Genomic DNA, 13,937 nt, shown 5'->3' with positions numbered 1-13,937 from the left:
ACTTAGATCTACGCAACAACTCTTCATTGCATATGGTCCGTCGGCGAGAGGAAAAGCAATTTCAAAGCAGGGACTGGCCCGATGGGTCTCGTCAACGATTGCCTTCTGTCATTCCAAAGCGGGAAAACCGCTACAAGGGCGTCTGAGAGCTGGACGGATTTACACCAAATTTGCGGCAGGAGCGGCGGCCTGGTCCCGAAAGCGTGCTTTTGCAAATTTGGTGTAAATCCGTCCAGTAGTTTTTTAAAAAATGACCAAAATGTAAGGAAAAAAAATTAGTGATATCTGTGTTCGCTTCACGGACGGACTTCCCTGTTCGCTCCGCGGACAGCACCCCGATTGACCCATGGCCTTGCATCATGTCCGCAGACATGCAACGTGTTCGCTGATTGGACGGCGAGGGGCGTGGAGCGCGTCAGATTTTCTGTGGCGCCCGCCATCTTGAACCCAGAAGACAACCCATATTATGTCACAACACAGTACGCCACAATTCGGAATATGAAACAGTGATTTAAAAGCAAACAGCAAGATTGTAAATTTTGTAAAGTACATTTATTTGACATCAAATGTTTAGAGAATATTCAGCAATTTGCATTTGTCTTTGTTGTCGATCCGCAAAAGTTCATGTTGAGGCACGCGATGTTCCTTTGCGGTACAGAGGGTGTTAGATCAGCTTACAACTCAGTGCGCCACAATTCGGAATATGAAACTGGTTTAAAAGTAAACAGCAGGATTGTACATTTGGTAAAGTACATTTATTTCACATGAAACGTTTAGTGAATATTCAGCGATTTGCTATTGTCTCTGCTGTCGATCAGGAAAAAGTTTATTTGGAGCCACGCGTTGTTCCTTTACGGTAGATAGGCTGTTGGTTTATGATAAAAGCAGTAAATGGTCGCTCTGATAATCGGAAGGTTGCTCCAACAACGAGCCATTAGACCACCCTATTGGTTGGTATGTTGTTTGTAGCCGCTAGTACTGCGTAAGGGCAGATTGGTCCTTGGCGATTGTCCCATAAAATGGTGAGGGTCATGAAGTTGCATATTTGGACCTGCACCTGGCAGTTGAAGACCCCATCCGCTGGAGTCTGTAAATCGTGACATAGGCAAAATGGGGCCACATACCTGTTTTAAAAAACATAAATTAGTCTCACCAGCCGATCTTCATTAAAAATCATCATTTTATTTATTAGAGCGTGAAACTATTTGCTATCGAAGATAGTGCAACGGAGTATGTCAATAATATTTTCCCATTCATATAGCGCTAAGAACCGTGAGGTATCTAAGCGGTGCTCATTATTAACCACGGTTTGTGGTGCTCATTTATCGACCACGGAAAGATGAAAGGCTGAGTTTGGCCTTGCCGGGATTCGAACTTGCGTTAGCAAGCTGTGCACGGATGTCAAAGCGAGCGTTGTACTCGCTGTGCCACTTGACAGGCTACAGTGAAGTGGCACAGCGAGTAGAGCGCTTGACCGCCTATAGACCGGTTAAATTATTTCTATTAACCCACCCTGTGTCGTCTGCCTTTTTCAAAGCCCTCTAAACGACAGGGGATCAATTCGGCAGTGATAGTGCGCGGTAGAAAACATTATGCCACTTTCAACGAACAAGTTCAACTTGAGCGGTCTTTAATGCTACGCTATTGTAATTATATTTGGTATAAAATAATCTAAAGGGTTACTTACAGTACAATTGCAATTTCCATTATCTACGAGTGGTGCAGTCCCAAAATACGACTCCGCGTGTGCGAACGATCTTTCGCATAGTGATATAATATATAAAAGTGGTTTCGTTTCAGAAATTTCATCTTTACCTTCTCTTACGTTTTAGCAACACTCCTTCAAGAGAAGTCTTTCATCACAATCTCTGTCTGTCAAGGTCAAAACACAATACAACCTTATAGTCCGCTTCGTGAGCCTCTCCGGGGCCCGAGAAAAAAATGGAAGCGGCTGACCTTCACTGTGAACAAGCATAAATTCTTACTTTGCAACATTCTGTGTAAAGCCATTTGTAGAAGTTGGTTTTTGCACGCCATGTTTGTATATTGTTTGCGTGATATTAAAAAAAGTTTGTTTAAGGGACGTTATGGTTCTAAGTACAACCAAAAGACCCCTGAAAATCGCAAGTTATGGTAAGCTATGAAAAATAACTCACGCCACCACCATGCACTGCTAAGACTAACACCCAGGACATCAAAGATGACATCGCAAATGTCATTGATGAAATCACTGATGACATCACATGTGTATGTACTTTTCATGGAATTTGTGTACTAGGGATGTTTATTATAATGTTGCAAAAAAAGTGTCAAGGATATTGCAATAAATATCATACCGTTATTAGTGCTTTGAACGATGCATTGATATAAATAGCATTGTATTATGGGATTCTATCTAGTATACTGAGCTACTAATGGAGAAACAATGCATTGTGTGCAGAGTACAAGATGAAACTATAATATTTGTAATGTTAATATGTTGAATAATGAAATTATAATTGTCCTGAAATGTTCGAAAATTCACAAAATGGGGGTGTTCTGAGGAAGTTATTCGTATTGTGTGATTGCTTAGCTGTATGCAATGGCGGAATGGCACAGAGAGTAAAGTGGACACCGTCCGCGGACACCGCGGCTGTTCGTGGACAGGGCGTGCTACATCCGGGTTTTTCCAGGAAATCCTGCATGGAAAGAAGACTGTACGGATCAGCCAATCAGATGTCGAGGTTGTGGATTTGTGTTGAGAGAGACTGTGTGTGGTGAAGATGGCAGAAGTAGAGAAAGTCAGGGTGTTGGTGCTTGGAGATATGTTTGTGTATGGTTTACAACAGTACGCTCAATGCAGGCATGTTGCAAAGAACTTTGATGTGAAAGGAGTGGAGGTGGTGTGGAGCACTGTGTCTGATTGCAATGTACAGGGAATTTTACAAGTTTGTGACGATATGGCCACGATGAACAGTCCGCATGTGGTAGTTTTGCACTATGGTGCTTTCCATTTGGGCAAAGTCAGTGCCCCTACTTTGTTGGCTGATTTGGAACGCTTGGTTCAAGCCGTAATGAAGATCCTTCCAAATGCGAAAGTAATTTTTTCTGGATTACTACCTAGGGCAATATGGGACAATAGTTCTGTTTTTTGTCCTCAGCAAAACATTGCTAGGTGTGTCATCAACCGAGGCATGTGTGCCTTCATGCTTAGAGCTGGTATGTTCTTTTGTAATAATGAGAATATTGATGCCAGTAATGCTGTTAATTTTAAAGAAGATGGCATTTCTTTATCTTTTACGGGAAATGCCTTTCTATTTTGGAATGTAAGGGTTGCTTTGGAGAAGGTTATGTGAAGATTTTAGGAGTAAAGTAAGAAAAAAAACAAGAAAAAAAATACAAAATAACGGGTGTCTGTCAAGCATCTGTAAAAAAAAACAAAAGAAAACGGCTCTTTTCAGAGCCAACTTCAAAGGGGAAATGGGGCACACTATTTAAATTTACATTCACTACGCTCAGATTTTCGATATGTCAGCGGACATGGCGGTAGTCCGCGGACATGAAAATCACTACGAGGGGGTTAGTATGTTCTATGTTACATGTATATGAAGTCAGGGATATTATGGTTAAGTTGTGCTACTAAAAACATATGAAATTCAGTAAAAAAAACTTTGTTAAAGGGATGTTATGGTTCAAAGTAAAACCGAAAAAAACCTGAAATTTGGCAGTTATGGTAACATAAGCAACCATAACTCGCGCCACCGTGCACTAACACCCAGGACATCAAAGATGACATCACAAATGTCATTGATGACATCACTGATGACATCACATGTGCATTTACTTTTCATAAAAACTCTGTACAAGGGATTCTTATAATGCTGACCAAAAACTGTCAAGGATCATTGGGATAAATATCATGAGCTAATTAGTGCATTAAGCAATGCATTGATATAAATAGCATTCTATTATGAAGTTCTATCCAGTATACTAAGCTACTCATGCAGAAACATAGGCAGTGTGTGCAGCATACATGATGAAGGTGCCATATTCATAATCTTGCCATGTTGAATACTGAAATAACTGCTTTCTTATTAGAGTTTTGCGTACTGTGAAACATGTAATAAGTATATAATAAAACCCACTTAATACATAATTATTACAGACAAAACACAAAGAGACAACAACACATACAAATATGAGTATATACAGGGACAGTGAAGTAAACAAAAAAGCAGAAGTAGTAGCAGAAAGAGTTCATAACCTAACTGATTGTCTTTATACAGAGAAACTATTGCTCTGTTTCAAAGCTGCTACTTACCATATGTATGTGTATCACATGATGTGACTGCACCCAAAGGAAAGGAGAGTGAGTATAATGTATACAAATATGAGCATATACAGGGAAGGTAGAGTAATAAAAATAAAACTATGAGAAAGTGCTGATAACCCTAATGATTATCTTCATGCACAGAAAGGATTGCTCTCTTTGAAGCCTGTGGCTTCCGCTATGTATATGTTGCATATGATGTGACTTGACCCTAAGTCTACAAATATAGTACCTTTTCAATTTTTACTTCCTGACTGTTACTGAAGAAAACTATGTGGCTTCGATATGTCAGTAAAGGATAAAAAGGGAGAGCCAGCCATGTGATGTCATCAGTGATGTCATCAATGACATTTGTGATGTCATCTTTGATGTCCTGGGTGTTAGTATTAGCAGTGCACACGGTGGCGCGAGTTATGGTTGCTTATGTTACCATAACTGCCGAATTTCAGGGGTTTTTCAGTTTTACTTTGAACCATAACGTCCCTTTAACAAAGTTTTTTCACAGAATTTCATGGGTTTTTAGTAGCGCAACTTAACCATAACGTCCCTTTAACAAAGTCTTTTTTACTGATATATATATATATATATATATATATATATATATATATATATATATATATATATATATATATATGCATGTACTTTTGCTTATTTATAAATTGGCAGTTTTACGTAAGCATGGTTCGGTATACGTATGCTTAGGAGGGTGCCGGATTGCATTCACACTTCCCCTTTTCAGGATCATTATTGTATATTCTATTCTAAGCATGTGAATCCATGAAAGATCCAATGCTGGAGAAGGGAATAGTTTCTTACCTGTAACTCCATTTCTCCAGCATTGGTATCTTTCATGGATTCACATGCGCCCGCCGGCCTCCCCGGAATGCAATCTACTTGTATAACTAGGTTTTCACCCCATTCTGCTTTGGAGGGGTCGAAATCTGAAGGGAGCCGCAGAGGCGGGGCATTTATACCGCTAAGTCCTAGTGGGGCGTGCATGGGCGGCCCCAAAAACGACGTAGATAGGACGCAAAAGTGTCGGAAGTTTTCCTATGGGAAACGGCTTTATAAGTGTACCGAGGGTTCCCAGTCTGTCGACGGGGAATATTCTAAGCATGTGAATCCATGAAAGATACCAATGCTGGAGAAATGGAGTTACAGGTAAGAAACTATTCCCTTCCTCCCGTAACTTCTGGTGCAGAGCCAATCACGTTTTAAGGCGGGATTAGCAGAATCCAAGATGGTGGCACCAAGACATCATGGAATCTACCGTGGCCCGCATCCATACCTCTGGCCGGCCATTTGCATCACCACAGACATGAGAAGAACAGCTTGGCTCTGTGCTACTAAATTCAACCCGGAAGTCCAGGAACGTATACTAGCTCTACCGTTCGAAGGAGGGGACCTCTTCCACTCCACCACGGACGAAGAGCTGGACAAGAAGAAAAACAGCTCACAAACGCCCAAGTCTTTATCCTGACAAAGACCACACCCAAATCGTACACCCAGTCTCTGCAGCGCTCCGACAAGGGACGTTCATATGGAGGGTTCCGCGTCTTCCAGGAACGTAGGTCCAGGCAGCCTGACCGCTCGCCGAATCAGCATCGGCGCAAACACACGGGGGCAGGCTTGCTCTCCATGCACATTTCTGACATCAGAAGTTTGCGGACCCCTGGATCCTCTCCATAGTATCCACGGGGTACCGCCTACCCATCCTTGCCTCTCCTTCCTCCTCCCCTCCACTCCCTCAAGTTGGGACAGCAACTCCTCTGGCAGAGATTCGATCACTCGTAAAGAGTCAGGCTGTGGAGGAAGTCCCAGCCTCCCAGCGAGGCTTGGGCTTTTACTCCAGGATATTTGCCATTCAGAAAAAGAACCAGGCTGGCCTGAGAGTTGTGCTGGATCTTTACACCCTCAACCTCTCCTTACCTCTACAAAAATTCAAGATGGTTACGCCAGCTTTTATTGCGGAGACACTGTGCCAGGGAGACTGGATGTGCTCCCTGGATCTGAAGGATGCGTATCTACACGTCCCAATTTGGCAGTCCCATCGTTCTTTCCTCCAGTTCAGGATCATGGGCTACCATTTCCAATACAAGGTCCTTCCTTTTGGCCACTAATCGGCCCCAGGGTCTTTACCAGGCTCATGAATATGGTGGCTGCCCTCCTCCGGGATCACGGCCTCCACATCTACCCATACCTCAATGACTAGCTTGTCAGGGCCACATCTCCGGAAGCGGTTCACGACTCTTCCCAGGCTCTTATGAACACACTGCACGATCTGGGCTTTTCGCTCAATCTCAAGAAGTCGCAACTGCAGCCCACGCAGACTCTGACCTTCTTGGGCCTCATCTGGGACACGTGCTCCGAGAGGGTGTTTCCGTCGGAGGATAAGATCACAGCCATCAAGAAGGCCACTACTCACTTCTTCAGCAGAGAGGTGACCTCGGCCTGGTGGTACCAGCATCTCCTGGGTCTCTTGGCAGCGGTTCTACTAGCCGTCCCCCCCACAAGACTCAGGATGAGGAGGATACAGTTGCAATTCGCGGCATCATGGAACTAGAAGCGGGGCTCTCAATCCGAGATGATCAAAGTTCCCCCATCTCTCCACCCGGACCTCACATGGTGGTCCAGTGACATCAACCTACGGACGGGCAAGCCCTTCCTGCCTCCCACCCCGCAGGTCACCATCATCATAAACTCCTCGCTAGAGGGCTGGGGAGCCACCCTGGATGATCCCTCGGTCCACGGCACCTGGACCCGACAGGTGAAGGAGTACCACATCAATTGGCTGGAGCTGAACGCCATTTGGCTAGCGCTCCGAGCATTCCTTCAACTGCTCAGGAGCAAGGTTGTCCTCATCCAGACAGACAACTCCACCAGCATATTCTATGCCAACAAGCAGGGAGGCACCAGATTCCCTCCACTGTGCAGACTGACAATCAACATGTGGGAATGGGCCCTGGAAAATGACATTTACCTCACGGCAGTCCACCTTCTGGGGGAATCCAACCTGGAGGCGGAAAGGCTCAGCAGGTTGGTAGCGGACAACTACGAGTGGCAGCTAAACAACCTCGTTATTCAGGAGATCTTCAACAGATGGGGTCTTCCCCAGGTGGATCTCTTTGCCACCAGGCACAACAAGAAGTGCCCTCAGTTTGCCTCCTGGCAGGCACAGGGTCCCGGCTCCCTGGGCGACGCATTTCGGATACAGTGGAACGGCATGACCGCGTACGCTTTCCCGCCCACTCCGCTGATTCACAGAGTGATCTGCAAGATCAAGGAGTCTCGCCGGCTCAACATCATTCTAATAGCTCCATGGTGGCCGGCAAGGCCATGGTTCTCGGAGCTGATCAGCCTCTTGGAGATGCCTCCAATTCACCTCCCGACGGGCCCAGCACATCTGCTGGCGTAGCAGGGGGGCAGGGTCATCCACCCCATGCCACAGAAACTAGCCCTCACAGCGTGGTTCCTGAGCAGGTAACGCTAAGGCACCTCAACCTCTCCCAGGCAAATCTGGGGATCATACAGGGCGCTAGGAGCAAGCCTACGAGGGCCCAGTATAAAAGTAAATGGACCAGGTTTGGCCACTGGGCGGACTCCAAGGAAATCGACCCCCTGGTATGCACTTTAGACGACGTGCTCTCCTTCTCGGCGCACCTCGCCCACTCAGCCATCAGGGCTTCCAGGAACTCCGAGGAGGGAGTCTTCTCCTCCAAGCCTATTGTCAAGAAGCATTTGACAGGGCTAGCAAGGCTCTACCCGCCCATCAAGAGACCGCACCCCGTGTGGGACCTGAACATAGTGTTGGGCGCCCTGGCCCACAAACCATTTGAGCCAATGTCATCCGCAGACATCAGGCTGGTCACCATTAAGACGGCCTTACTAGTCGGCCTCACCTCGGCTCGCAGAGTCAGCGAGATCCAGGCGCTGGTCGCCTCAGAACCATATACTACCGTTCACAAGGACAAAGTAGTCCTGCGGACACACCCAGCATTTCTGCCTAAGGTGCCGTCTGCTTTCCGTTTCAACAAGGAAATATTCCTTCCTACGTTTTTCGCCGATCCTAAGGACGAGGCACAGAGAGTTCTGCACTGCCTAGATGTCAGGCATGCCCTGAAATTCTACCTTGACAGGACCAAGGGCTTCCGCAAGTCAGATGCCCTGTTTGTCACTTTCGGAAGTGCAAGACCATGCTATCAAGCATCCAAGGCCTCCATATCCCGCTAGTTGGTCTCGGCCATCAATGAAGCATACAAGGGCTAGCACAAGCCGCTTCCGGCGAACATGCACGCCCACACAGTCAGGGCCAAGGCAACGGCCATCGCATTCCAGCGCCATGTCCCTTGGCAAGTCATAAGCAGGGCGGCCACTTGGGTCACTTCCTCTGCTTGTTGCAAGCATTACTATTTGGATGTCGGCTCTAGATCTGATGCGGCTTTCGGACAGGCGGTTCTCCGGAACCTATTTCCTTAAGGAGTGTCTCCTCTCTACCCTGGGGCTACATTCAGTTGTAATCGCCCATACAGTATGGAGGAAAGGGGGCTATGGACTAAGAGTACGTTAGTCACTACGGTGAGTAATTTATAGATCATATTATTACACATAAACCATTTCTATCACTTAAGAAAAAATCAAGTTCAAACTGATATCTGTGTAATTTTTCTTTCTCCAGAATGTATTGCATGCACAACAGTACAGTTATTAAGCATTTGATTCTAGACCATTTCTCATGTACTTGAACTCATAGCATTGGTAGTGTTGCAATTTCTTGAGTACTTGCTATATGCGTTTTGGGAAATAATCCCCCTCTTCAAGAGCTTTCTATTCTGTGAGGTATTAATCCTTTCTTGTCTACAATATACAATATATAGTGATTGCCTGTTTATCAACATTCGTTTCTATCATGCTTCCTGCTTAGATAATCACATGGATGATATTGTCATATGTTGATTCTTTTGAATTTTCTCATATCCAAATTGCTTTGGTAAGTCACGTGTCCTCCTACACACGAGAAAGCCCTGGCAGGAGAGTATGAGTATGCCAGGCAAAGTCGTTTGTTCAGCGAAGCGCATAGGGGAGCCCTGGCAGGAGAGTATACCAGACAAAGTTAAGTTGGCACATGTGTAAAGTGACTCACATGAGGAAGTCCTGGCCAGGTAGGAGAAGACACGAGAAAAAGCCAAGACTGCTAGAAAAAGGTTACACTAAAGTGGAGAAGAAACCTGGCAGGGGAGTACACCAGGTATCCTATGAAATTGGACCGAACAGCCAAGCTGTTTAATAAAAAAGTTGTTTTTGTTGAAAAGAGAATCCCTAGGAATTTGTTCCGTTAGGTTTTTTTACTATTTGAAACGTGATTCTTTGTTTTGAAATATTCATATCAAAAAGGAACCCGGCGTTCGGAGCTGTTCTCTAAAAAGTGTGAATATGCCAAGAGGAAGAAGCCATCCTCTTGGGCTGAAAGAATTTGCATATGAATAAAAGGAACCTGGGGAAGGGAACCAATCCTCTGGAACTGTGAACTTTATCTGTTGAGAACCTTTGTGTTGGAGTTGCGCCTTTCTTTTTATACTTAAACATTTGTGCACTTTCAAGGCCAAATATATGACTCTTTCCACCTATGAGTTACTTTTAGAATATGAGGGCCAGAATAATATTTAGGACACGGGGCATTTTTGCTTTGTACGTCTTGACGGACAGACCCTTAGTTTTGGTTGAGTTAGGGAAACACCTCCTAGAGTAGGGACAGCGAGGCCTTTTCAACCCCCTTTTATTTTGAACAAAAGTTTATAGCCAAAACTATGATCTCTGTGTCCACCTCTCATTCCTGGCTTATCACAGCACCCTATATAACAACTAGAGTGATCTATCTGGGCCCTAGAACTAGAGCCTACGAAAAATCATCCAAGCACATTGCATCCGTATAAGAGAGTATAAATATGAATTTTACCAAATTGAAAAGAACCCTCAGATATGGTCTTTACTGCAATGTCAAAAGTCCCACAGGTTGTAATTCACCCAGGAAGTTTGCCATAGCATTACATCACAGAAGGTGAATAGATTTGTACTTGCTTGCCCTACAGTCCTTTCTTGAAGGAGTAGGCGGCAGCAACCATTCTTTGATTACATAACTCTTACATTAATCTTTCTGTCCTGGTAATGTCTTGGGCTGACATCTAGGTAGATCAGACTTCTCTTAGAAATCGATTTTGATAACTACCCGCTGATACCCAGCAGCCTTCCTATCCTTCAGTTTTGTGTGACTTGGGAGTCAGTTTCTAAAGTTTTTAAAAGTAAGTTAACCTCCATACTGGAGGATGGAAGTTGCGTTACTAAAATACTACAGGCCTCATCACAAGTTGGGTGGTATCCCGGCGGGAATACTGGTGGGATACCCCTGGGGCTATTGGCGTTACCGCCAAACCCCCCGGCGCTATTGGTGCCGGATCCCGGGTTTGGCGGAACGGTAATTCCCCATTGGGCCCTTCTGGGAATTCCCCATTCCCCATTGGGCCCAATGGGAATTTTCGGCGCTACTATCGCTGGCGGTATTAGCGTGTGGTTATAGTGACCCAAATCGGCTAATTCACGGTGGATTTACCCCCAGCTCTTACCTGTGATTTAGCGGACCCTTAAATGCGGCGCTAATGGCGTTACCGCTGCATTTAAGGGTTACCGCCAAACTCGTGATGAGGCAGTAGTTGTCTAGTCTTTTAAATGTTTGTGTTGAATTCCATTGAAACGTTCCTCAGCTTAAAGTAACAGGATTAGCATAGACACTTTAATAAAGCGAAGATTTATTGATATCTGAAACAAAAATCCTGCCTGGCTGTAAAATTGTTTCTAGGTCATCATTGTGAATCACTTTATGATACTGTCAATTAAAGCTTCCCAGAAGCAGGCAGTGCTTTTAATAATAATGTCAGAACAAGGGCGGTGTGTAGAGCATATGGGGAAATTACTGTAGTACAGAAATCTATTTTGTTATTGAGAAGGAAGCAAAGAGCATCTGAGCGGTTTATTTACTTATAATTTTTGTATTGCTCTGTATCACTAAATTCTTGTGGTGAATTAAGTCAAGTTAAAGTTAATATGCTTATGATTTTGTTTGGCACAGTTCCCATTATCTTGGCTGTAAACAAGTGTGACAAACCCGAAGCTGATCCTGAAAGAGTGAAGAAGGAATTGCTGGCACATAACGTAGTCTGTGAAGAATTTGGTGGCGATGTCCAAGCTATACATATTTCAGCTCTTAAGGTAAAACTCAACGTTTTTAATGAACATGATGAAGAGTTTAATTGATTACTATAAAAAGCTGCAAAATCCATAATGTAAGTTCAATGCTTTATTTAGCATTAAAGTTAATGCATAGACTGCGCATGCGCGCGCGACGCATGCAGACCTAATCATCTCGTCTCCGGCGGCCGCTACAATTATCCTGCAATAACTTCCCTCATTGTGTAATAATCCCACCCCAGCTGCACTCCGGGTGCGGTGGATGTAGCGGAGAAGCAGTGCCCGCAACCCCGAGGAAAAACGGAGCAGGAGACGTGAGATTCTGCCTGAATCCTGCAGACGGACGAGCCGCGGCCGTTGAGGCACAGGCGTAGCGACACGCCGAATGTGGGGAATCCTCTTCGAGAAGGCGCGCTGGCATACAGGGCCAACTCGCCTCCAAGAGCCAGCGGCGCCCTACAGACACCGCCGGAGACCCACTGCGGTCTCCTTCATTGACCCGGCACTGGAAAGCCTACGGTGGGCGCGACGCGGAGCAGCTGCAACTGGAGCCATTCCTTACGGCGCCTCTCCTGACCTCGTGGGCGCTGCGGACGGGCGGAGTTCTGTGACTCGGAGGCCCGCCTGCATATCTGCCCGTGGCTCGGACCCACGCTGTCTGCCCTCCCCCCATCAGCGAGACGGCAGCGCCCAGGGTCGAGCTGCAGCAGGACAAGGCGAACCGTGTGCTGCGCTCCCCCGCGGATTGAAGATACGCTGCCAACAGACTCATTTATAATAAGGTACGCGTGCGGGCAGCGTGGGGGTTTAACGCTGTCTCCCCCTCAAGGGCCCCCCCATACAGCTCGAACCTGCTGCGTAGACCACGGAGCCAACAAGGGCGACCATAAGGGACAGAGAAAGGCACTGGCCAGCAGCATACCAGTGCATGAAACACCGGCACGGTCCCCCCCACAAGGCCTAGGCGCAGTGGCCTTGAACTGCGAGTGAGGGGGTGAGAGACACTTCTCTGCACATCTGTTTGGACCATCCCTCCTGCACGGGGGACCCTCGAACCTTCTCTGCCCCTGCTGAGCAGCGACTGCATTCCGGGGGGATAGGTGCCAGAACGACCCTCCGGGGGTCCCTGCTACGAGCTCGCCCCTGCGCTGGATTTGCCTTCCACTCATGCCCGGCAGCGCAGGAAAAGAGACCAACACCCACAGAGGCCACGCTCTTCTGTTCTTGGCGCAGCCCTTGCACGGACACACAACGGGCCCCTGCATTGCTTCTACACGCCTGCCTGGTTCACGCTAGCCCTTTCCCAAACCCTACATTCACCCCTCGGGTGACAACGTGAAGCACCCGGACCCCCATCATACGGGGCCGATCAACCACGACATGGGAAAAGAAAAGTCTAAGCATCAAACTCTACAAAGCAAAATGGACCTCTACACTGTGGGGGCTCCTCCCCGCCGTGAAACTCAGCCCCCAGAAGAAGAAGGGGCCAGCGACGAGCCCCATGACCCCCCAGTCTCCTTGACGGACCTCATGAGAGCGATTGGGGACTCGAGGACATCATTGGAACTCAAAATAGGTGGCCTATCCACTGAGGTGTCCCTTATACGCCAGGACCTCCGCAACCTGTCGGCTAGGGTTGGTGAGGCGGAACAGAGAGTGTCGGACACAGAAGACGCTGTGCACCGACTGGAGCAACAACTCACCGCGATTACCCAAAAAGTTGCTCAACTGGAATACCGTGCTGAGGACAGTCAGGGTATTGCGCGGCGCAATAACCTCAGGATCCTCGAGATACCGGAGAAGGAGGAAGGCCCCAGCGCTGAACTTTTCCTTGAAGATTGGCTCGCTCATGTCTTTGCCCTCAAAACATTTTCCAAATTCTTCTCCTTAGAAAGAGCACACAGAGTCCCCACCGGCCAACCTACCCTGGGCGCCCCGCCTAGAACGATAATCGCACGCCTGCTGAACTACCGTGACCGAGATGCGATCCTACAAATGGCAAGGGCCTCTGGCCCGATCACATACAACGGCTACAGGGTCGGGTTCTACCCCGATTACACCAAGGAAGTCCAAAAAGCCCGCCAATCATTTGACTCGGTCAAGAGGAATCTCAAGTCGCTCTCTATCAAATATACCTTATTCTTCCCGGCATCGCTCAAAGTCCACTATGAGGGCAACACTCATCTATTCTACAATCCCAAAGATGCATGGGACTGGCTTGAAACCCAAGTTCTCATGGATTCCAGAGTGAGGCGCACACCACTGGGCCCGCCCACACAGGGGCCCTGGTCCGGGTGGCCCTCGCCCCCTCGATCTCTGTCCAATGCAGACGACGACAAGAAGGGGACCCCTAGGGAAAAGGGTAAGGCCCACGCAATATGGGGACTAA

At 46.9% G+C, this 13,937-nt stretch overlaps 1 protein-coding gene across 6 annotated transcripts in view; it reads left to right on the top strand.

Moving 5' to 3' along the window:
* Nucleotides 1-13,937, top strand: part of MTIF2 (mitochondrial translational initiation factor 2) — an 857,581-nt gene that overhangs the window by 327,663 nt on the left and 515,981 nt on the right. For all 6 annotated transcript variants that reach the window (XM_069608244.1, XM_069608249.1, XM_069608245.1 and 3 more), the window contains one exon: nt 11,430-11,569. In XM_069608244.1, the coding sequence (XP_069464345.1) occupies nt 11,430-11,569 (140 nt within the window). The remainder of the gene's footprint in view (nt 1-11,429; nt 11,570-13,937) is intronic.

Source organism: Ambystoma mexicanum, chromosome 4q (genome assembly GCF_040938575.1).
Source record: "Ambystoma mexicanum isolate Mex_15411 chromosome 4q, UKY_AmexF1_1, whole genome shotgun sequence".
NCBI lineage: Eukaryota > Metazoa > Chordata > Amphibia > Caudata > Ambystomatidae > Ambystoma > Ambystoma mexicanum.
This window is presented reverse-complemented; position numbering and strand designations above follow the sequence as displayed.